Here is a 24,643-nt window from a genome sequence, read left to right as displayed (position 1 = left end):
CAGAGGCCCTTTTTCTGGTCACTCACAAAGGCAAATTCCTTCTCAAATGGACAAATACGTGCACTGTCTCTCCCAGTCTGTCACATGGGACTCTGTCTCCAGGTTTCTCTCCCAGTCTGTCACATGGGACTCTTGGTTAGATGTATGAAGCAGTAATAAGGTATGAAAAGTGATAAAGTGCCTGTACTTTATTACTGTCCAATCAGCTCCTAACTGTCCCTTTTAAAACCCAGCCTATAACTTAACAGTCAGGAGCTGATTGGCCGGTGAAGTACCAGGCACTTTATCATGTCTCCCTTATCACTGTTTCATACATCTACCCTTCTGTCCCCAAGTTTCTATCCCAGTCTGTCACATCTGTCCCAAGGTGTCTCTCCCAGTCTGTCACATTCTTCTAGAAGTAAGCACTGTAAAACCCGGTACACATCGGGTGACGGTTGCCCTGCCTGCGATTTGTACTGAGTGATCTGGCATTGCCAGTGTTCTCTGGTGAGAGAACACTAGTGATGACTATATATTACACGTGTGTGTATATACGGCATGCAGTATAAATGGAACCCATCGCTGGGGTCCCTACACAGAGCGATCACATGGGGCAATTGTAGGGCTTCAATTGCCCCATGTGTATGCTGCATAAGTGTTGCACATAGCAACCAATCAGAGTTAACAAGGCTGAATTTAGCTTCTTATTTGGCCAGCATCTTTTTTTGAGCTTCAGCTTCTTATTCAGGACATTCACTTTTACAAGGGTTAATGAGTCTTGGCCCACAAAATTTGACACCAGAAACCAACACAGGGGGGGTCACTTACATATGACCCACTTGCAATTTCTTTTTTCCCCCCCCACTATCCACGCCACCTTGAAGCGTGGCGAGCACAGCGGAATGGCATCCTCCGACGTTTTCTTACCCCCACTATCCACGTCGGCGTGGAGTTGATTTCATAGAGTGTGGCAAGCGCAGCGGATAACTTTACATGTAATCCGCGTCCCCTCGCAGGGCTCGCCACACTCTATAAAATCAACTCCACGCCGACGTGGATAGTGGGGGTATGAAAAAGTTATAGGACGCGTACCGCCACCACTCGCCATGCTTCATGGATGGGGGGGTGCGTAAAACCTAATTTTATGAAATGCAATTATATATCCAATATTACATGAAAATATCACATTGCATCGCACGGCACTAAAATGGCCCATGCGTTGCAATTCCCCTACGCAGAATACCTCACTAAGCAAATAGCTTAGTGGGCGCCGTTCTAGGAAACAAGTGCCAAATTTACACTTGAAACCAACACAAGAGGGTCATTTACATATGACCCACTTGCAATTCCTTTTGACGAACAAGGATATTGGTAGAAATAGGGCACTAAAGTGGGCATAGGTACATACCTCCCAACTTTTAAATTTCTGCAGCCGGGACAATGCTCCTGCGTTCCGGAGGCGAGTCGAAATTTTCGGGGGGGGGGGCCTAATTTGGGGGCGTGGCCTATACTCGCCGCTATGGGGGCATGACCCAGAGGCTCTGTGAACCTCTAGCCATGCCCCCAGTCCCCTGGCTGCGGGAATAGACGCTGTGCGCATAGCGTTTATTCCCCGCTGCTTAGCAGCAGACAGGGGGGACTCCCAACAGCCCCCCCACACCGCGGGACACTGCCGCGGGTGGGACATCGGGACAGGCCCTGACAATCGGGACTGTCCCGATAAAATCGGGACTGTTGGGAGGTATGTAGGTACCACATTTTGGGCCAGATTCTCTAAGCTTCAAAAGTGATAAAATGGAGAGTGATAAACAGCCAGCCAATCACAGACTGTGTTTGAAAAATGTCAGACAAGAGCTGATTGGTTGGTTGTTTATCACTCTCCATTTTATCACTTTTGAAGCTTAGAGAATCTGGCCCTTCATCTTTTTGAATAAGTAGCTGTTGTCCTGCAAGGGTTAAACAGCATTGGCCAACAAATTTGCAGGTGCATCGCCATGCTTCGTGCACGGTGCGTTGCATGAAATATCACCTGTCGGCTCAAAACAAATGTAAAAACCCATGTCGACCTTTTGACTGCTGACCTTGCCACTGTAGCTTATGCTTGTGTCGACCTTTAAATCCTTCCGACCTTAGCCATGTCGGCTTATTTTGTGTCGACCTAAGCCATGTTGACCTTCAGTGGTTGTCCCAATGCATGTCGACCTACTGACCGTATACCGAATGGGGGGGGATTTGATGGTGATGGCAGAATTTGCATGGAGGGGTAAGTGAGGGTGTTAGGCGAATGACCGGGGAAGGTGGGTGAGGGTTGAGCCTGAGCTGCCGCCTCCCGGGGGGCACACAGCGGTAGCACCGGTGCTGCTACTGGCACAGGTCTCACACACAGCGCTCCTAGAATGGGGAGGACCGGCTCCGTCCCGGCATGCACCCTGGCACGGACACGTCATCACCATAGAGAGGATGTGGTGATGGCGGCGGCGTTGAGGTGGCACAGACCGGTCCGGCGCTGAGGGACAGTGCGAGTACCGGTCACCGGGGCATGAGGGTGGCACTGCAGCCGGACACAGAAAGGACGCGGCGCTGTAACCTGTGTGCGGGATCCAGCTATGGCTTCCTGGTTCGGGGGTCTGGGCTCCGGCCTGGGCCAGTCCCTGGGACAAGTGGGCGGCAGCCTGTCATCCCTGACCGGGCAGATCTCCACATTCACCAAGGACATGTTACTGGAGGGGGCGGAGGAGCTGCCGGGTGAGAGCGCGCTATAGGGGGGTGTCTGTGCCGCATCACACTCTATAGGGGAGGGTCTGGCGTCACACTCTATAGGGGGGATCTGTGCGTCACACACTATAGGGGATGTTCTGTGCGTCACACTCTATAGGGGTCCTGTGCGACACACTATAAGGGAGGGTCTGTGCGTCACACACTCATGGGTCTTTAAACTGGCCCTCCAGATGTTGTGAAACTACAAATCCCAGCATGCCTTGCCACAGTTTTAACACTCCCTTATGGCAAAACTGTGGCAAGGCATGCTGGAATTTGTAGTTTCACAACATCTGGAGGGCCACAGTTTGAAGACCCATGCTTAGAGAGTCTAGGGGGAGGGCCTGTGCGTCACACACTAGGGGAGTGTCAGTGCGGCACAAGCTATAGGGGAGGGTCTGTGTATCACACGCTATAGGGGAGGGCCTTTGCGTCACGCTATAGGGGGGACCTGTGTGTCACTATACACTATAGGGGAGGGTCTGTTCAAGTAAATAAATAAGTGTGGTCTGCGCTTACTAATAGCAGCTTTTATGGTAATGTAGAATATAGCTAAAAAGTGCTTGATAGTGTGTGTGGGATAATAAAAATAATGATAATAACGTGCTTTGCCGTTAAAAAATAAAATAAACAAATGTTTACAGCTGCTTATGAGAATTTTGATTGGGGTCCGCTGGTCGGGGCAGCAGCATTGAATCCAGCACTATAATGAAGACCCTAGGTTTCCCTATTCTTACCTAGGTCTTCTGGCCTTCAGTTTTCTCCGCACGGTATCCTTCCCGATCTTCTGTGGAAGCATAACTTCTGGGTTTGCATGTTGAGTATTGGCTTCCCAAAGGCTCAAACGCGTTTCGAGAGTGAACCTCTCTTTGTCAAGGATACCTGATGGTTGTTCCTTTCATTATTTATAGTTTTCATAGTGACTTGTTCAATCACATTGATGGTCAGTCCTTCTGGATTTTCACATGTTTATCTGCAAAATGACTGGATAAGCTGTGGGTTTGCAGTCCTTTCTTAATGTTATATACATGTTCGACTGTAGGCTTTTTTTTTAGTTCTCTTTTTGTCTGACCCACGTACTGTAGCCCGCATGGGCACTCCAACAAGTAGATGATATTGCCGACCATCGAAAGATGTGTAAGGTGCACGCATATAAAAGTAACTTTATTATATTATCTATTATTTACACCATTTGGTGTGGTGATTGCTGGTGTGTGGAAGAATATTATTCCCATCTACCTCCTTTGTGAATGTTTTGGTCATGATTTGTTTTTCCCAGGTATAGATCTCCAAGTTGAGAAACATTACTTTCTGCCGGTCTGTGATCGTGGTGAATTCTGGACCTGCATCATTATTATTCATTTATAACATGGTCTTCAAACTGTGGCCCTCCAGATGTTGTGAAAATACAAATCCCAGCATGCCTTGCCACAGTTTTAACACTCCCTTATAGCAAAACTGTGGCAAGGCATTCTGGGATTTGTAGTTTCAGAACATCTGGAGGGCCGTAGTTTGAAGAACCATGATTTATAATATTATGTTCTTGAGGTCTTTTCCATATGAAGAACAGATTGTCGATGTAACAATACCAGCAGATGATCTGTTCAATGTATGGACTGTTATTCCAGGTCTGATTTATTTATTAACAGTTTCTTATATAGTGCACACATATTCCGCAATGCTTTACAGAGAGAATATTTGAACATTCACTGCCCCAGTGGAGCTTACAATCTATATTCCCTACCACATGTACACGAACACTCGTTTATTGTAGGGTTCATTTTTGTTGCCAAATAACCTAATAGTATATTTTTTGAAAGTGGGAGGAAACCGGAGTACCTGGAGGAAACTCCGCACAGTTAGATCCATGGTGGGAATCGGACCCATGACCTCAGCGCTTGTGAGGCAGTAATGCTAACCATTACATCATCCGTGCTGCTGATTCTTTTCCCAATATGATTCAAAGAGATTAGCGTATGATGGGGCAAAGGAAGTCCTCATCACGGTACCTTTCATCACATGCAATAGGGGAAGGTCTGTGCATCACACGCTATAGGGGATGGTCTGTGCGTCACACGCTATAGGGGGTCTGTGTGTCACACACTATAGGGGAGGGTCTGCATCACGCTATAGGGGAGGGTATGTGCATCACATGCTATAGGGGGGTCTGTGCGTCACACGCTATAGGAGAGAGTCTGTGCGTCACACGATATAGGGGAGGGTCTGTGCATCACATGCTATAGAGGGTCTGTGTGTCACAAGCTATAGGAGGTCTGCGTCACACACACAAAAGGAGTGTTTGCATTACACACTAGGGGAGTTTGTGCGTCACATGCTATAGGGGGTCTGTACGTCACACGCTATTGGGGGTCTGTACGTCACATGCTATAGGAGGTCTGTACGTCGCACGCTATTGGGGGTCTGTACGTCACACGCTATTGGGGGTCTGTGCGAAACACGGTATGGGGGGGGGTCTGCATCACATGCTATAGGAGGAGGGTCTGTGCGTCACACACTATAGGGGAGGGTCTGTGCATCACACATTTAGGGGATGCTGGGCATCACAGGGGTCTGTGTGTCACACACTATAGGGAGGCCTTTGCGTCACACTTTATAGGGGACGATCTGTGCGTCATACGCTAACGGGGAGGGTGTGTGCGTCACGCAGGGCATGTTTTCAGTGCTGCCGACTGCTTGTGCACCTGTGATCAGTAACAGTTCTTTACTTTCAGGTCTACAAGTGACCCAAACAGGGCATGTTTCAGGACTGCTGTCTGTGTGTGCACCAGCAATCAGTAACATCGGATGCAGCGCCTCACATCCCTCGTGTACATAGCAGGAGTATTGGGCTACTCAGAGTCCTGATAATCGACTGGTTGCAAAGTTACCGCTGGTTGTCTCAGATAGATCCAGACAGCTGCTGCATTTGCATCTTTTTGCATAGTGTCTGTGTACAGATTTGCAGCTGCGGCAGGATTAGCACATAACTCTGAATCAGGCCCATAGGTCACATTGTAAGGTACGGCTTTGACACGTATGTTGCTTTATGTCATCTATCAAGCTCATTGAAATGGGGAAATAAAGGAATGAAGATGAAATGTCTGTAGAGAAGCAGATACACCGGATGTGTTGCAATCATTTATAATGCACAATCATCACAGTCCCTAAACTTGCAATAAATATGCACAATATCCCACCACTGGTTACATAGAGGCTGCGGTTGTAGTTGCTGTTATCTGATCGCTTCTCTCATGTTGTTGCAGGTGTCACTCCTGAGCTGGGGGCATCTGTTATGCAAGAGACAGAGAGTCTGCAGTTAATGCAGAGATCAGAGGTGAGTGCAGTGTGGGGACTCTTCCCTCTCCCCTGCTTCCTCCAGCGACTCTCCTCCCACCCTTTTAGTGGCTCCCTCTTGCTGCGCTCCCAGTGGCTCCCTCTTGCTGCGCTCCCAGTGGCTCCCTCTTGCTGCGTTCCCAGTGGCTCCCTCTTGCTGCGCTCCCGGTGGCTCCCTCTTGGTGCGCTCCCGGTGGCTCCCTCTTGCTGCGCTCCCGGTGGCTCCCTCTTGCTGCGCTCCCGGTGGCTCCCTCTTGCTCCGCTCCCGGTGGCTCCCTCCCTGCGCTCCCGGTGGCTCCCTCCCTGCGCTCCCGGTGGCTCCCTCCCTGCGCTCCCGGTGGCTCTCTCTTTCACGCTTCTCTCTCGGTAGTTGTCTCTCTCTTGCTGCTCTCTCGGTGGTTGTCTCTCTCTTGCTGCTCTCTCGGTGGTTGTCTCTCTCTCTCTGAATCCTCCTTTGTGGCTCTCTTGCTGCACTCTCGGTGGCTCTTTCCAGGTGTGTCTCTCTCTCTTGCTGCACTCCCGGTGTTTCTCTCCTTGCATTCCTGGTAGCTCTCTCCCTGCTCTCTTGGTGGTTTTCTCTCGCTGCCCCCTCAGTAGCTCGCTCCTGGTGGTTCTCTCGCTGCTCTCCCAGTGACTCTCCCTGCGCCTCTCTCCTAGCGCTCCCGGTGACTCTCTCTCTCGCTGCACTTCTGGGGGCTTTCTCGCTGCACTCTCAGTAGTTTGCTACCTGCTCTCCCGGTGGCTGCTCTTGTGGTGACTCACTCTCTCGCTGCTTTGCCGGTGTCTCTCTCCCTGCTCTCCTGGTGGCTCTCTCTCTTACTGCGCTCCCGGTGGCTCTATTGCTCCGCTCTCAGTAGCTTCGTACTGGTTGCTCTCTCTCAGGGGCTCTCTTGCTGCTCTCCCGGAGACCCTCTCTCTCGCTGGGCTGCCGGTGTCTCTATCCATGCTTCCCCTATGGCTCTCTCCCTGCTTTCCCGGTGGCTCTCTCCCTGCTTTCCCGGTGGTTCTCTCTCGCTGCGCTCCCAGTGTCTCTATCCCTGCTTTCCCTGTAGCTCTCGCTCCCTGCGCTCCCGGTGGCTCTCTCCCTACACTCCCAGTATCTCTCATTACTTCTGTCCTGTGTGTGCAGAATGATCGGCTGCGGAAAGTGTGCACAGAGCTGGAGGACAAGCTGGAGGCGGCAGAGCTACAAGTGAAGCAGCAGTCTCTGGACTACAGGAATCGGCTACAACAGAAGGAGGTGTGGTACGGCCTATGTACATAGCACACAGTCACATGGCTGCAGTCTCCATTATCCTAGCTTCATTATACTGGGAGCTTCAGGTTCTAATGTTTGTCTGTGGAGTGTATATTATGACTCCGCCAGTGCTTCAGGATCAAGGGCCTAATTCAGGCCCGTTCACTGGGCAAATTTGTTCTCAAACTGAACAAAACCATGTTGCACTGCAAGTGGGGCAGTTGTAACAATTGCAGAGAAAGATTTGCTGGTTGTGTAAAGTGTGGTGCGTACAGTACATCACTGCAAGCTGTGTGTAGCATATTGCGCACATTACATCACTGCAGGCTTTGTAGAGCACAGTAAATCACTGCAGGCTGTGTGGAGCACAGTGCGCCCAGTACATCACTGCAGGCTGTGAAGAGCACAGTACATCACTGCAGGCTGTGTAGAGCACAGTACACCACTGCAAGCTGTGTGGAGCATGGTGCACCCTGTACATCACTGCTGGCTGTGTGAAGCGCAGTGCACCCAGTACATCACTGCAGGCTGTGTGGAGCATGGTACAACACTGCAGGCTGTGTGGAGCTCGGTGCGCACGGTACATCACTGCTGGCTGTGTGAAGCGCAGTGCACCCAGTACATCACTGCAGGCTGTGTGGAGCATGGTACAACACTGCAGGCTGTGTGGAGCTCGGTGCGCACGGTACATCACTGCAGGCTGTGTAGAGCATGGTGTGCACAATACATCACTGCAGGCTGTGTGGAGCTCGGTGCGCACGGTACATCACTGCAGGCTGTTTGGAGTGCGGTGCATACAGTACATCACTGCAGGCTGTGTAGAGCATTGTGTGCACAGTACATCACTGCAGGCTGTGTGAAGCTCGGTGCACACAGTACATCACTGCAGGCTGTTTGGAGTGCGGTGCATAGCGTACATCACTGCAGGCTGTGTGGAGCTCAGTGCGCACAGTACATCACTGCAGGCTGTTTGGAGTGCGGTGCATACAGTACATCACTGCAGGCTGTGTCGAGCATGGTGCGCACAATACACCACTGCAGTCTGTATAGAGCATAGTACATTACTGCAGGCTGTGTGGAGCTCGGTGCGCACAGTACATCACTACAAGCTGTGTGGAGCATGGTGTGCACAGTACATCACTGCAGGCTGTATAGAGCACAGTGCATCACTGTTGGCTGTTTGGAACTTGGTGCCCACAGTACATCACTGCAGGCTGTGTAGAGCACGGTGCATTGCTGCAGGCTGTGTGGAGCACAGTGCACCCAGTACATCTCTGCAGGCTCTGTGGAGCGTGGTGCACCCATTACATCACTGCAGGCTGTGTGGCGCACGGTGCACCCAGTACATAGCTGCAGGATGTGGAGCTTGGTACATCACTGCTGGCTGTGTGGAGCGCAGTGCACCCAGTACATAACTGCAGGCTGTGTGGAGCGTGGTGCACCCAGTACATAACTGCAGGCTGTGTGGAGCGCAGTGCACCCAGTAATAACTGCAGGCTGTGTGGAGCGTGGTGCATACAGTACATCACTGCATGCTGTGTGGAGCACGGTACATCACTGCATGCTGTGTGGAGCGTGGTGCATACAGTACATCACTGCATGCTGTGTGGAGCACGGTACATCACTGCTTGCTGTGTGGAGCACGGTACATCACTGCAGGCTGTGTGGAGCGTGGTGCATACAGTACATCACTGCATGCTGTGTGGAGCACGGTACATCACTGCTTGCTGTGTGGAGCACGGTACATCACTGCAGGCTGTTTGGAGTGCAGTGTGTACGGTACATAACTGCAGGCTGTGTGGAGCGCAATGCATACAGTAAATCACTTCAGGCTGTGTACAGCACGGTGCACCCATTACGTCTCCGCAGGCTGTGTAGAGTGCATTGCCCACAGTACATTGGTAACGGCTTTGTTACTTCCTTTCAGGTGGAAATCAGTCATCTGAAAGCCAAGCTGAATGCCCTGCAGGATGAAATGCAGAAGTCGCAGGTCTCAGCACAGCTGTCCAGCGTCTCTCTCCAAGCGGCTGACCCTTCCCCTTTCATGTCCAGCATCCAGCCACCTTCCTCTGGCTTTCAGGGCGACGACATGGACTTCAGTGACGTTATCTGGTCTCAGCAAGAGATCAACACTCTGTCAAATGAGGTCTCCAGGCTGCAAACGGAGGTGGCCCACTGGAAGCACGTTGCACAGGTGAGGACCGCTCTATGAAGTGTATGGGGGTTTTCTTTTGGTGTGGGGTGACGGGAGATACCTCTCTGCCAACTGGGACGTGTTGCATTCTGTGGGTCTTTGTACTCTCTTCTAAACTGTGACCCCAAAATAATCTGCTGTAATCTCTTTTTACTTGTCATTATGTGGGGATTGTACATGTTTTATTGCGTTGCTGATGTAGCAAAGTGTAAATCTGCTGGTGCAAGTCCTAGTGTTGCTGCATGAAATTACACATTCGGTCTATGGAATTGTGGTGCGTAAGCAACGTTCCATATTATTGAACTTTATGGGGTTCCAGTCTTGAGTGTGGATGGATGAACCGGGTGCACGAGAGCAGCCAATAACTGTCTGCTCTTTCTTTCAGTCTATGCAAAGTCAGGGGACGCACAGCGCTGTCCCGAGTGAGATCTGTATGCTACAGGACACCATGAAGGTAATGTCTCCCTCTGACATGATTTATGGGCACGATTAGGATTTGCAGATTCAATTTTTGGGAGAAAAAAATCTGCAAATAACTGAAAAATGTTTAATGTTTGAGCACAGATTTGGAGGATCTTTTAATCTGTATCCGGGCAATCCTTTACATCAGTGATTCCCAACATTTTTTCTCTCCCGTACCCCTTGATTAGGCTTGTCATTTATAAGTACCCCCTCCTCTCAGTTTGAAATAGCCACAATATTTACAAGTGGAGTGGAAGTGAGCGGTATGTGTCTCCTAATATTAAGGAGTAGCGGAGGACTAGGGTGCGGTCAGGAATCGGGCCCCTCTGTGCCTGGCCACTGGCTGTATACTGTCTCTGGTAGCGGAGGACTAGTGTGCGGTCAGGAATCAGGCCCCTCTGTGTCTGGCCGCTGGCGGTGTACTGTCTACGGCATTCCCGATAACGCCTGTGGTATTAATGGCGCTGCTTCCTCCACCTATGTCAGCGCAGGGCAGATGATTGTTCAATATAGTATCAAGGGTACTATAATGGAAACTACTGAGGAGGAAAGCAAGTAGTAGTAGTAGTAGTTTGTTTATTTATAAGGCGCCACAAAGTGTTCGCAGCGCCGTACATAGCAAACAAAAAACAAATTACAAGGTAACGTACAGGGTGTGTTGATAAAATACAGCATAAATAGGGTATAGCTGGTAGAACTAAAATCAGCATCAGTTTTGAAGTAGGTGTCGAAATTGTCGAGGAGACTGAAGACTGAAGTAGAGGAAGGGAAGAACAGGGCAGGAGGGCTGGTGAGGTAAAGAGGTAGGGTAAGGAAGGAGGGCCCTACTCATAAGAGTTAACAGACCAAAAGGAGGTGGGTGGAGAAATGAAAAACAATAGGATAAGTAGGAACGGATGGGAACAGATGGTGGGGTAGGGTAGGCAGGATAGGAGAAGCGAAAGAGGTTAGGAGGAGGAGGGATAGGCTAGTCGGAAGAAGTGGGTTTTGAGGGAGCGCTTGAAGGAGGTAAGGGAATCAGAAAGCCTGATGGGTGGTGGGAGGTTGTTCCAGTGCAGGGGGCAGCGTGAGCGAAGTCTTGGAAACGGGAGTGGGAGGAGGTGATTAGGTGAGAGGTCAGGCGGTGGAGCGAAGAGGGCGGGAGGGAGTGTGAATAGAGATCAGTGAAGAGAGGTAAGGAGCGGTGGAGGAGGGGCGAGGCGGGCAAGAGGTAGCCCGGAGAGAAGGATGTTGCAGTAGTTAAGGCGGGAGATGACAAGAGAGTGAATGAGAATTTTGGTTGCGTCAGTGGAGAGGAATGGTCTGATGCGCGAGATGTTGCGGAGGTGAAAGCGGCAAGACTGTGAGAGCGCACGAATGTGGGGGGTGAAAGAGGGAGGAGTCAATGATGACACCGAGGCAGCGCGTTTGGTCGGTGGAGGTGATCTCGGTTTCACCAATGCTGATGGAGATAGTGGGAGAAGAGGGGATGTTCGGGGGATGGAAGATTAGAAGTTCAGTTTTAGCCATGTTTAGTTTCAGGAAGCGTTGGGTCATCCAGGCTGAGATGGCCATGAGGCATTGGGAGACCTTGGACAGGAGTGATGGGGATAGGTCGGGGGAGGAGAGCTAGATTAGGGTATCATCAGCATAAAGGTTGTAATGGAAGCCGTAGGAGCTGATGAGGGTGCCCAGAGAGGTGGTGTAGAGGAAGAAGAGGAGAGGGCCAAAGACTGACCCTTGGGGAACACCGACTGGCTGCGGGGCAGTAGGAGAGGAGGCAGGTCAGATGCTTGGTTGCATAGGGAGAGGAATCAGTAGCAGAAAAAAAAAAAAAGTAATAATGCCACTTTATAGGTCATTGGTACGGCCTCATCTGGAATACTGTGTCCAGTTCTGGAGACCATATCTTCAGAAGGATATAAATACATTAGAGAGTGTTCAAAAAAGGGCAACTAAAATGGTGCATGGCCTACATCATAAAACTTACCTGGAAAGACTTAAAGATCTTAACATGTATAGTTTGGAGCAGAGAAGGGAAAGGGGGGACATGATAGAAATCTTCAAATATATCAAGGGTTTTAACATAGTAAAGGAGGGACATTTTCTTCAAAGAAAAAGAAGTAATAGAACACGAGGACATGCACTGAAACTGGAGGGAGGTAGGTTCAGGGGAAATGTTAGAAAAAAATACTTCACAGAAAGGGTAGTGGATAAGTGGAATAGCCTCCCATCAGAGGTGGTAGAGGCTAAGACAGTAGAACAATTTAAACGTGCTTAGGATAGGCATATGAATATCCTTACCAAGAAATAAGGATCAAAAAGAGTTGAAATTACCTGAAGGATAAAAAAGGGGCAGACTAGATGGGCCAAATGGTTCTTATCTGCCATCAAATTCTATGTTTCTATGATGTCTGAGAGTAGTTCTGGTAGCTCCCAGTGGATTGCTGGTCAGGCGAAAAGCATGATATGACGCTGCAGACAAAACCAGAAGTGTTGCAATGTGGCTCATCTCCATGGTAACGGGAGACTTCTTCCTCCTCTTCTGACATTACCAATATTATTTCTCTATCATTCTTATGGGATACAGGGAGTCGTTCATAACGATGGGGAAAAGAGCTTATCCGAAGGAGACAGGCACATATAAAAATTTATACAGGGTGTACTGGCTCCTCCCCTCTGCTCCCCTCCCTCTAGCTTCAGTTTGAGAACTGTGCCTCAGGAGAAGCACAGATCAGGAAGAGCTCCAGAGAGTTTTATCTTCTGTTTTATTTTCTTTATTATTTTGGGGCTGCTGTTTGGACTTAACAGCAGTCCTGCGTCGTGGGAGACTAGGGGAAGGGTTCAGCTGCTGGCCACTTCAAGGTACCGAGCTGTCCCTGCCACAGGACCACCGTCCTGAGTTGGTGATGTTACCGTGGGCATTGCGCTGCAGCGCGCTCACCCCTGGCACGCCGCACACCCCTAGTCCAGTCTGAAGACGTCAGTGGTGAGTATTACCCCGGGGTCCCCCGCCGTGGGGTCCCCGGGTTATTGTGCGGCAAGATGGCAGCGGTATGGCGGTGCCCTGCACAGGGACCGCGTAACCCCCTGCCTACACTGGGACAGGGTACAGTTCCTGTATTGTCCAGGGCAGTTACCAAGGAGGTTTGGACATTCCCCAATGTCAGTCTCAGTATAAAACGCAGGTAAGCTCCGGCGCCATTACGCTGGGCGGAGCTTACCCAGAGTGAGACCAGCTCTGTGAGGGCGCCAAAACCTGCTTCCTGCTTCTTCCCTGGCTGCTGGAAACGCCATTATACTGCTCCAGACACTCCTCAGCGGTGTGGATCAGAGGGAATCTGCTTGCAGAGACAGCTTCAGGTTTTCAGCGCTTGTGTACTTGTACACTTGCCTGCTTACACTGTAAAGTACTGTTATTGATTACTGTACTGTATTACCAGCCCTTCTAATCGGAGAGCTAAGGTTATCAGGTGTATTGGTCTCCTCCATTATCCTCTGTACACCACCCCACTGGCTTGTTAAGCTGTACAAGAGCAGATAAAGCTACACATAGTATTTATCTGGTTAATTTCACACTGCATATCCACTGTGTGTGCGCGCTGTGTGAGGGGAGACTGTTTGTTTGTCACAATGGTGAGGAAACTTACATGTATGGTGTGCAGTGATAAGTTTGTGCCAGCATCTTCATCACAGGTTACTTGTGAGCCATGCATATCCCCACAAAGTACTGGGGTCCCCCCACAACTAACTGGGCAGCAGAGTAGCACACAGGACAGCTCACAGGAGCCAGCCTGGGCTACAGGTATAAAAACCATGCTTGAAACTGTGACTACACAGTTAACTGCTACTGCAGCACAGACCCAGAGAGTACAAAGGGAGCTGGCTATCCTCTCTGCCAGAGTGGATGTAATTACTCCCACCCCTGGGGATACTCGTAAGAGAAAGGCCCCCTCTCAAACCCCTGATTCCGGGGCTGACGATGGGGATGATGATGATGATGTGGATGATGCAGACACAGGTGATGACGAGCCTGATGCTTCACAGTCACTACTGCGGGGCACAGGGAGGTGTTGGACCTTCCCTTAGCTGAATCCACAGCAGGGGATGCCTTCTTTGCTACGCAGAAAAAGCAACAGGTGGTTTTCCCTGAGCAGGCTGACCTGGAAAGTACATTCAAGTCAGCGTGGAATAACCCAGAAATGAGGTTTAAAGTGGCTAAAAAGTTTAAGTCCACGTTTCCCTTCGATCCTGAGGGACGTAAGGTGTGGGAGGAGCCACCAGAGGTTGATTCTTCGGTGTCTCGCTTAGCCAAAAAGATGGTACTCCCAGTACCAGGGTCGTCTTCACTAAAAGACACCACGGACAGAAAGGTTGAAAACACCTTGAAGTCCATCTTTACTGCTAGTGGAGCGTGTCAGCGTCCTGTATTAGCTAGTTGCTATATGGCCAAGTCTATATACACGTGGGCCTCCCAGATCCAGAAAGGTCTTCTGGGCGACATGACAGTAGCACAGGTGTCTGAGAAATTACACCATATTCAGGACACTGCTAAAGTTCTGTGTGAAGCGCAGAAGGAGTTAGGAGCCCTTAACGGCCGTAACTCAGCCATGGCAGTGTCAGGGCGCAGATCCCTCTGGCTCCGGCAGTGGGTAGCTGACGCTGACTCCAAAAGGAGTGTAGAAAACCTCCCCTTCACAGGTGGCAGGTTATTTGGGAGTGATTTAGACGAATTAATCTCTAAAGCCACGGCGGGGAAATCCACTTTCCTGCCATCTACTCCACAGGCGCCGAAGCGTCCTTTTCAAGCTCACTCCCAGCAGTCCTTTCGGGCTAGTAAATTCCGCCCTAAAGCCAGGGGTGGCTCAAATGCTGCAAGAGGCTCCCGTGGTAAATTCAGGAAGCCTTCCGCTTCGGCCACCGCAGAGCGGCCATCCGGGGCAGCTGCAAAACCCGCAGCATGACGGTGGGGCTCCACCATTAGCTCCGGCAGAGGTGGGAGCCAGACTGGCGTTCTTCGGCCAGGTTTGGGAAGCCTCGTGCCTCAATTCTTGGGTACAGGTTCTTATTACGCACGGCTACAAGCTGGAGTTTGCAATACAGCCACCTCAGAGGTTCTTCAAGTCAGGCCTCCCAGCGTCCCCAGAGGACCAAGTGGTATTGCAGCAGGCAATCCAAAAGCTGGTACAGGCCAAGGTGATAACCCGGGTCCCTCCCCTAGAGAGGGGGCAGGGTTATTACTCGAACCTATTTGTAGTTCCAAAACCAGACGGGTCAGTACGCCCGATTCTGAACTTAAAATCCCTGAATCCTTTCTTGAAAGTGACCAAATTCAAGATGGAGTCCTTGCGAGCCGTGATAGCGGCACTGGAGGAGGGGGAGTTCTTGGCGTCCTTAGATGTGAAGGACGCTTACCTTCACATCCCTATATGGCCCCCTCATCAGAAATACCTAAGGTTTGCGCTGCTAAACGAGCACTATCAGTTTCGCGCACTGCCGTTCGGTCTGTCCTCAGCCCCACGCATATTCACCAAGGTGATGGCGGAGATGATGGTGGTTTTAAGAAAAAAGGGTATCTGTGTGATACCATACTTGGACGACCTGCTAGTAAAGGCGCGGTCACCACAGGAATTACAGACAGCCTTACAAGTTACCATTCAGACCCTGTCGGGCCATGGTTGGCATTCCTGAACAGACAGGGCGGGACCAAAAGCAGGCCCTGTATGAGGGAAGCATCGAAGATCCTGTCCTGGGCAGAGAGTCACTGCCAGGCGCTCTCGGCCATATTCATACCCGGGGTGGACAACTGGGAAGCAGACTTCCTCAGTCGCCACGAGCTCCACCCCGGGGAATGGAGTCTACACCACCAGGTATTCAGTTCTCTGGTGGCTCGGTGGGGGACCCCACTGGTAGACTTGATGGCATCAAGAAACAACTGGAAAGTATCCAGGTACTTCTCGAGGGCAAGAGACCCTCAGGCAGAAGGAGTGGACGCCCTCTCCATACCGTGGACGTTCAACAGCCTGGTGTATGTCTTCCCACCGATCCCCCTAGTGGCTCGGGTGCTAAGGAAGATAAGAAGAGACGGAACCGAGGTGATTCTGGTGGCACCAGACTGGCCACGAAGAACGTGGTACCCAGAGCTTCTATGTCTACAAAGGGACTCGTGGCGCCTACCCCTGCAAAGAGATCTACTCATGCAAGGACCGTGCGTCTTCCAGGCCTTGGAACAGCTGCGTTTGACGGCCTGGAAGTTAAACGGCAGATCCTGACTCAGAAGGGGTTTCACACTTCAGTCATCAGAACTATGACAAGTGCAAGGAAACTGGTAATGGCTGCACATTACCACCATATCTGGAAAAGATATGTGGGTTGGTGTGAACAGGAAAATTTTACTCCTTCAGAGTTCAAGCTGGAAAGGATTCTTAGCTTTCTTCAAGCTGGTCTGGATCTAGGCCTACGCCTAGGCTCTTTGAAAGTTCAGGTATCTGCATTATCTGTTTTTTTCCAGAGGAAACTGGCTAATATTCCTGAAGTGCAGACTTTTCTGCAAGGAGTATTGCATATACAGCCTCCTTTTGTGGCCCCTACTCCACCGTGGGACTTGGATGTTGTGCTGAAGTTCCTTAAATCCTCCTGGTTTGAGCCCTTGGAGGAAATTGACCTGAAATATTTAACTTGGAAGACAGTGGTCTTACTAGCCCTAGCTTCGGCTAGGAGGGTCTCGGAGCTAGGGGCATTGACTTGCAAGAGTCCTTATTTGATATTCTTTGAGGACGGCAGAATTACGCACTAACCCGCGTTTTCTACCCAAAGTGGTGTCTGCGTTCCATGTGAACCAGCCAATTGTGGTTCCTGCTGGTGGGCCTCATTCTGAGGTGCCAACGTCCTTGGACGTAGTAAGGATTCTCCGTGTCTACATCAGGAGAACAGCAAGGATTCGCAAGACTGATGGACTTTTCGTCCTCTATGACGCCCAAAAGATTGGACGTCCTGCTTCCAAGCAGTCTATTGCACGATGGATATGTGCAACCATTAAACAGGCTTATGTGGTAGCAAAGCTGCCTATGCCTGTTGGGGTGAAAAGCTCACTCTACTCGTTCTGTGGGGACATCCTGGGCGGCTGCCCGAGGAGTTTCGGCCTTACAATTGTGTAGAGCAGCCACATGGTCTGGCCAACACACTTTTGTCAAATTTTATAAGTTTGATGCTCTGGCCACTGAGGATACTCAGTTTGGGCAAGCGGTGCTGCGGCAATAGGTTCCGCACAATCCCGCCCGTTCTGATATCTTTGGTATATCCCCATCGTTATGAACGACTCCCTGTATCCCATAAGAATGATAGAGAAAATAGGATTTTAATACCTACCGGTAAATCCTTTTCTCGAAGTTCTTATGGGATACAGGGCGCCCGCCTCTGTGCGGAGGTTTGCCTTGCTCACTTTGTGAGATATGGACCAATACTGGGTCCTTCTACTACCCTTTTTTGTTCCTGGCGGACATAAGGGTGTAGGTTACTTAGGTAACTTACAGTTACATAAGTGTACCTTAAAGGTTCACGAGTGTAAATTGTCACTTAGGTGATAATTCTATACATTGTTCCAGTTGGAACACAGTTCAAAATAGTTGTCATGTTGACATGTTCTTAGGCCCTTAGACTTCCCAGGTTCTGGGGTTGCTAATGTGGTCTGTTATGTTGAATGTTGGGTGTGCTGCATGAATCTCACCACGGTAAATATACACATATTCCTCTCATATTGTTCTTCTCCTTCGGCACAGTTCACTTAACTGAAGCTAGAGGGAGGGGAGCAGAGGGGAGGAGCCAGTACACCCTGTATAAATTTTTATATGTGCCTGTCTCCTTCGGATAAGCTCTTTTCCCCATCGTTTTGAACGACTCCCTGTATCCCATAAGAACTTCGAGAAAAGGATTTACCGGTGGGTATTAAAATCCTATTTTTCAAGTACCCCAAAATTATTTGCAGTGTACCCTTAGGGGTACGAGTACCCCAGGTTGAGAAAAGCTGATTCCATCATTTTTGTAAACCTTTTTTTTTTTTTTTACTTTTTATACTTTATCAACTATTTGGACTACGATTGGGTTTGCTGAGCACAGTGCGGTACCTGGCCCAACGATTGGCAAGCTATTTGAGGTGACGTTAATTAGGGTTAATGTGCTGAATCTACAAATCACCAAAAAAAACCTGTGACAAACTCATGGTGACCTTTTTTGGGTCGACCTTTTGCTTCAGTCTGCCCTTTTGGGGTCTACATAATATACCATCCCCCCTTCTTATTTGGGGCAAAACAAACCCCAGAATCTATTAATTGGTTTGTATTGCTTGCTGGTGTTTGGGGCCTTTACTGGCATCAGCACAGGCAACAAGAACTGAGCAAGGGACCCTAGAGCTTAGCGGTTTGGCCACCTGTGTGCTTGACCACTGGGAAAGGGTCTCGGAGCTCAGACCACCTCAATGTAGCCAGGCTTCTGGTCTCCTCGGTGACTGTTCCTTGGTCTTGCACAGGTACTGTAGATTGGCTTCTGGTCTCCTCAGTGACTGTAGATGAGCTCTCTGATTGCAGGACCTGAGGAAGAAGCTGAGTCAGGAGATCGATGATCATCACCATGAGCTTTCTGTCTTACAAGACGCCCATCGTCAGAAGTTGGCCGAGATCACGAGGAGGCACCGAGAAGAGTTGGGAGAATATGAAGAGAGGATTGAGGAGCTAGAAGAGCAATTAAATGCAGGTTTGTAATAGTCTTATTAATGCAATATAAATATGTAGTCATGCAAATGTCATACATATAAGTAGTCCTAGTAACTGGATACTCTGTATTTTTGTATGCAATTATCCTCACACCTGCATGAGCGTCACTAGCTCAGCACAGAGTGACTGGCAGACATGCGTCACGGGGATTGGTTAATTCATACATCCATCATGTCCTGCAACCATTTTAGCATGGCCAAATAGTATAATTATGGCAGGACATGCTGGGATGTGTAGTTCTACAATATCTGGAGGGTTGCTTATTGCCCACCCCTGTTCTAGAAGATAATACATACAATCTGATTGGTTGCTATCTTCAATGGAACTCTCATCTTCGTAAATTCACCCCACAGATTTAGTAAGTCTGTGTCAGCTGTTTGACCTGAACCTGTCCTGATAGGACACTGCTGTAAATATGTGGGAGGGGCCCCCACTATTGGTAGTGAGGGAATGGGGGCCCTTTTCTCCATATTTTCCCCTCATTGGGTTGTGGTCTTACCTTTGTGTCCAGGGGCCGCAGATGGTTCTTCCGACCAGCCGAAAGCTTCGGATCTGCACAAAACCATCCATAGCCTGGAGGCAGAGAAAGCAGAGTGCGCACAGAAGGTGCGGGCGCTGGAAGATAGACTGAGAGATCTGGGTGCCGCAGCGTCGGCCGCGGATCTGGAGAGAAGTGTCTTACGGGAGGAAAAGGAGTCCGCAGAGAGGGAACGGAATCAACTCGCGCTAGATTACCAGAGATTAATGTCGGACGTTGCCAAGCTGCAGAGCTCTCAGGAGGCGGAGGGCACTGGTCTGCCGCAGGCGGCTCCTCTCCTACAAGAAGCTCTGCTAGGTAAGCACTGCATAGTATCATGGTGCTATATATATAAATAAAGGCACATGGTCCTTAGTAGGAACGGAAATAGTTCTGTTATTAGGACATCTGTTAACCTCAGCCTACAACTTTCTATCAATGATGTCAATTGATTTTAAAGCTGAGACTAATCATTTTAGATGATGCAGTGTGTACAGGAACTGGTGACCTCACTGAGGCATGAGGCACCGGGATCTGTCACTAATTTCCTCACATATAGCACATTTCTTTCCCCTATTTTGTTTATTTATTCAATTTTGATGCCACAGAGAAGCACATCAGGATCGAATGCGTTTGATTTCCTTTTGATTTGATTTTGCTTATATAAGTAAAATCAAATAGACGCCCTATAACGTACATGACCTCAGTTCTGTCAGGAGACGGTATTTATTATCCTTTATTTATATATATGGAGCCACAAGGGGCCTGCAGCGCCCTAAATAGTACATAAGCAGAAACAATGCAGGAAAAATTAAAGGCAAACGACTTCTAGCAGACAATGGGATACAAGCTGGATATACATTGTGTCATGTATTCTGCACTCGCAGAAGTAGCGCCCGAATGTTTGTGCTGCACATGAGGGCATTGTTTCTGCTTATGTACTATTTAGGGTGCTGCAGGCCCCTTGTGGCTCCATATAAATAAAGGATAATAAATACAGTGAGATCCGTCTCCTGACAGAACTGAGGTCATGTACATTATAGGGCGTCTACTTGATTTTACTTATATAAGCAAAATCGAATCGAAAGGAAATCAAACACATTCGATCCTGATGTGCTTCTCTGTGGCATCAAAATTGAATAAATAAAAGAAATAGGGCAAAGAAATGTGCATGTGAGTGCTGAAGTACAGACCATACTGTGCTAGAAGCATCACTGTTGAGAGTGACACCCCAGACGGGGAGGAGGAACTGCAGGTGGTTTGGAAGAGGCAGAGTGCTAGAATGAACACAAACACTACTGGTCGCAGGCGAGCACTTATTGCTGTATATTCAGGGAATGAGTTCCCATCCTCTCTAGCAATTGCTGGGTACCTAGGATAAGCGGAGCCTTGTTCCATCATACCTCCTGTTACTAAGTAATTATAAGAATCATTTTTTTATTGTTAAATTGCAGATGCTGAAAAACAAAAGAGCGATGCAACCCGGTCACACCAGGTAATAATAACCATTTAACTGCTACGTTTTCTTTTTCCAAAAATGTTTCCATTTTCTCTCTCATCTGTAGGATACTGGGGATTCAATTAGTACTATGCAAAGGAGCCTGTGACATAAAACTTCAACCAGGGTGTGCTGGCTCTTCCCCTCTATGCCCCTCCCACAGCTCAGTTTAGAATAATGTGCCCTCAGGAGAGGATGCACACTCTGGCGCTACATAGAATTTTCTTAATTAATTTAAACGTTTATTTATTTGGGCATGCTACTTGGACATGCAGCATGCCCGCGGCATGGGAGCTTAGGGTGGGGGAGACGGATACCGACCTCTTCAGGTGCGGCTCCGATCCAGCTGCCGGAACACCGCCTGGCATTGCGCCACACCGCACACCCCTAACATGTCTGAAAATGTCTGGGTGGTGAGCAGAAGCCAGGAACCCCACTAGGGGGTACACCAAGTAATTTGTGCGGCACATCCCCCTGTGCACACTGGCAGCTTTTTAGTAAACAGTGACCTTCTGGCATGGTTTTACATGTTTCACTGGGATAGTGCAAATTCCACTGATAGCGCCATTACATTTCCACTGGGTCTGTTGGGCAAGTGTGCTGGTTTCCTTCCCTCTGGGTCCCTTACACGGCTGGTGCTGACTTGCTTTTATCCCCCCTGTGTTTTCACTTTGTGTATATCTACACAGGGCAGAGGAGTCTGGGAAATCCCACCAGCAGTGTATGCCTATGTCTCATGCCTGTCAAAAAAGACAATCCTGCCTGTTCCTGGGGCAGACGCCTTGAAGGATCCGGCCGATAGAAATATTGAGGGCATGTTAAAATCTTTTTAGAGAGGATATTCACCTTGCGGTGACACCTTGCACTTGACACACCTCTAGAATGTTTGTATCCAATAGGCTCTTATAATTCAATTAAGAAATTGGCAGTAATTTTATTGAATAAGTGCACAACATAAAAAATGCACTTACAAGTATATATAAAAATGTGTGGTAAAATATATATAGAGATTCTTAAAAAACGTGGTGTTACATGTAACCGTATTTGTCTCAATAACTTTATATATATTTAAAAATCATAAAATCAATAAATAAAGTAGCAGCAATTCATGTGTGTTAGTAACTATTTTAGCCTAGTACCGGTATACACATACATGAAGGGTGAGTAATGGGGGAGAGACAAACATAGACTAACAGTGTCGAAAAAAGTCCTCCTCCAGGTTTTATAGCAAATGCCCAATAGTGCATACAGGGCTAAAATGCCAGTCTCCTTAGGCTGTGTCCTAATGTCTTTACTGGACCAAAGTACCTTGTTTTGAAGAGAGGTAATGAGAACGTGTCTGCCGGCAGACTCCTGCTTCCTTTGCTCTATAAATTGTGGCACTGCAGCAGATCCACTTTACTTTTGTCAACTAGTTTCACCACAGGTCCGGCTTTGTGAGGATGAAATAAAATCTATTTACACTGCTGCGGGTGCATCCCAGAGACCTATTATTGCAGGCTGCTGGATGATTCATGCCATTAACTGATGGACGGTCAAATTCAGGAAGGCCTGGCGGCTGGAAAGCCCCTGGTTGATATGACAATCCTAGTTAAACACATTCACGATACCACGCGTGTCCTTTGTGATACCTTTAAGGAGGTCTGCGTCATTAACGCCAGGACCTCCACTATGGCAGTCTCAGAACGCAGATCCTTATCGCTGCATATGTAGCTGGCTGATGCTGAATCCAATTCTGAACCTGAAATCAATGAACCCGTATCTACGAGTGTTCAAGTTTATGATGGAGTCCTTGAGGGTGGTAATCTCTGGCCTGGAAGGGGAGGAGTTTCTGGCCTCTCTGGATATCAGGGATGCGCACCTGCACATCCCGATCTGGCTGTCCCATCAGGCATACCTGCGGTTTGCCCTACTTGAGGATCATTACCAGTACTGTGCCCTGCCTTTTAAGGCTGTCCACAGCACCAGGAATGTCCACAAAGGTAATGGTGGAGATGGTGCTGTCGCTGCAGGGGATCATCATCATTCCTTACCTGGACAATCTCATAAAGGCAGGGTCCAGGGAAAAGCTGTTAGCCAGCATTTCTCAGACCACTCAGCTGTTGTCCCAACACGGGTGGCTTCTAAATTACCAGAAGTCCCACCTGCTGCCTACCCGGAGACTCTTTCTGGGGAGGATTCTAGACACAGTGGCCTAGAGGATCTTCCTTCCACCGGATAAAGCGACGGCCATTCAGGAATTGGTCAGGGAGGTACTGACTTGGAACCAGGTCTCCGTACATTTCTGTATTCTCCTGTTGGGAAAGTTGGTGGCGTCCTACGAGGCCGTCCAATATGGGCATTTTCATGCCAGGAGTTTTGCAAATGGTCGGGCTCCCATCTGCACATGAATCGGCTGATACGGCTATCCCCTCGGGCCAGAGGTTCTCAGTCCTGGTGGCTTCAGTCCTCTCACCTGTTGGAGGGACAGGTGTACAGGATCCAAAATTGGGTCCTGTTAATGATGGATGCGAACCTAAGAGGCTGGGGAGCTGTAACCCAAGGGTGGTACAGTTTCAGGGCAGGTGGTCAAGCCACGAGTCTCTCCTTCCCATCAAACCTCCTCAATGAACATTATCCCCCTAGCCGCATTAAATGCAGCAAGAGATTCATCTCCCCTCCCCACCTGCAGCTATTGGTGCCTCCCCCCTCACAGCAGTAGTACTCACAGAGGAGCTCCAGTTCTGTCTTGTACAGGATTTTATATTTGTTGTCTGGTGTATGTATTTGAGAATGCCATTCATGTGTTGTTCTGGGGCGCGCATTCAGCGGTGATGTCAGCAGTTACAGGCGCATAACAGATTTATGGAAACATGGGGGTGGGGGAGGGCAGAGCAGCACATTTGCAGGGTAAATGTCCTCCATTATGTCTATGAGTAAGCTGTAGGTTTCATGTCTGGACTTTTATGTACTGTAGGATGAATCGCTACGAGAGAAGAATGTCATGGCAGATCTGGAAAGCCAGCTCCAGGTTTTAAAGGACAATGTGAAACGGGTAGAGAAAGAAAAGGTGAGGATTCTAGAAGTCGTAATTTTTCGTTGTATATATGCAAATTAACTCTGCCTAAAATGTATTAAATAGTGGCAGATGTTACCTATGTGCTGCATGACTGCAGCCCCCAGTAAACTCCACCACTGCGGTAGTGAGCCAGTTGCAGTCCCAGGCTACACTGCGAGTGGCTGTGATTTTCTATTATATGTCTGACCTGCCAGTCACTCTGAGGACAGGCAGTCCCATTGGGAGGTGTCTCTTCCCTCTGGGACTGCCAGACCGGGCTGAGATTAGCAAAGAGTTGGTTTTCTGTATGAAGACACTCCCTGATCATCAGCCATGGCCTGTTTCTATGGCTGCATTCCATAGAAGCAGGGGGTGTTTACACATGTATTGTCATGCCACTGATTGACTGAACATGTGCCATCCGGGTGCCAGTCAGCTGCAGGTCCCGTAACCCAGACGGCTGCAGCAGTCAGTATGGACAGCGGAAGCCTCATCCTCCTGAAATGTAGGATCCGCCGATGATATTAAATCAATCAAATTTTTATGGACAATAACAAATGTCATCTAGCGGTGAGACCGTACAAGAACCATACATAACGTTTAAAAATGTATATAACATCATTTACATGTAACACATTCAAAATCCATATAAGGAAAATCTCCCTGCAATGTATTATACGCGGTCTGTTCTACGGGGTCGCAGCAAGCAGTTGCTCATTGTTTTATAGTTGTTAATGTGATGAAGCTGCCGTGCATTAATACCGGCTTATCTTGTTAGGCCCTAGTTAGCTGTTACTTGGCTTAATCAGGTACTGGCATAGAATGGTGTGTAAAAGATGGGCTTTCCTTGTAGAGCCTGCGGTCAGCAGTACCGATGTG

At 49.0% G+C, this 24,643-nt stretch overlaps 1 protein-coding gene across 2 annotated transcripts in view; it reads left to right on the top strand.

The window, feature by feature from the left end:
• Positions 1-2,404: 2,404 nt before the first annotated feature.
• The window catches only part of TRIP11 (thyroid hormone receptor interactor 11), a 51,091-nt gene continuing 28,852 nt past the window's right edge, over positions 2,405-24,643 (top strand). Inside the window, exons 1-9 of one of the 2 annotated variants that reach the window (XR_014466251.1) lie at positions 2,405-2,727; positions 6,003-6,073; positions 7,202-7,312; positions 9,237-9,503; positions 9,889-9,957; positions 18,527-18,692; positions 19,224-19,547; positions 20,684-20,724; positions 23,684-23,776. Coding sequence is in view for 1 of the 2 variants with exons in the window: in XM_083166714.1 (XP_083022840.1) it covers positions 2,589-2,727; positions 6,003-6,073; positions 7,202-7,312; positions 9,237-9,503; positions 9,889-9,957; positions 18,527-18,692; positions 19,224-19,547; positions 20,684-20,724; positions 23,684-23,776 (1,281 nt within the window). In the remaining variant the exon portion in view is untranslated. The remainder of the gene's footprint in view (positions 2,728-6,002; positions 6,074-7,201; positions 7,313-9,236; positions 9,504-9,888; positions 9,958-18,526; positions 18,693-19,223; positions 19,548-20,683; positions 20,725-23,683; positions 23,777-24,643) is intronic. The other variant, XM_083166714.1, reaches the window with a different exon arrangement.

The sequence above is a fragment of the Crinia signifera genome, chromosome 12 (assembly GCF_055691185.1).
Source record: "Crinia signifera chromosome 12, ASM5569118v1, whole genome shotgun sequence".
In the NCBI taxonomy this organism is placed as follows: domain Eukaryota; kingdom Metazoa; phylum Chordata; class Amphibia; order Anura; family Myobatrachidae; genus Crinia; species Crinia signifera.
The sequence above is the reverse complement of the archived record's forward strand: the minus strand, read 5'-3'. Positions and strand labels throughout refer to the sequence as shown.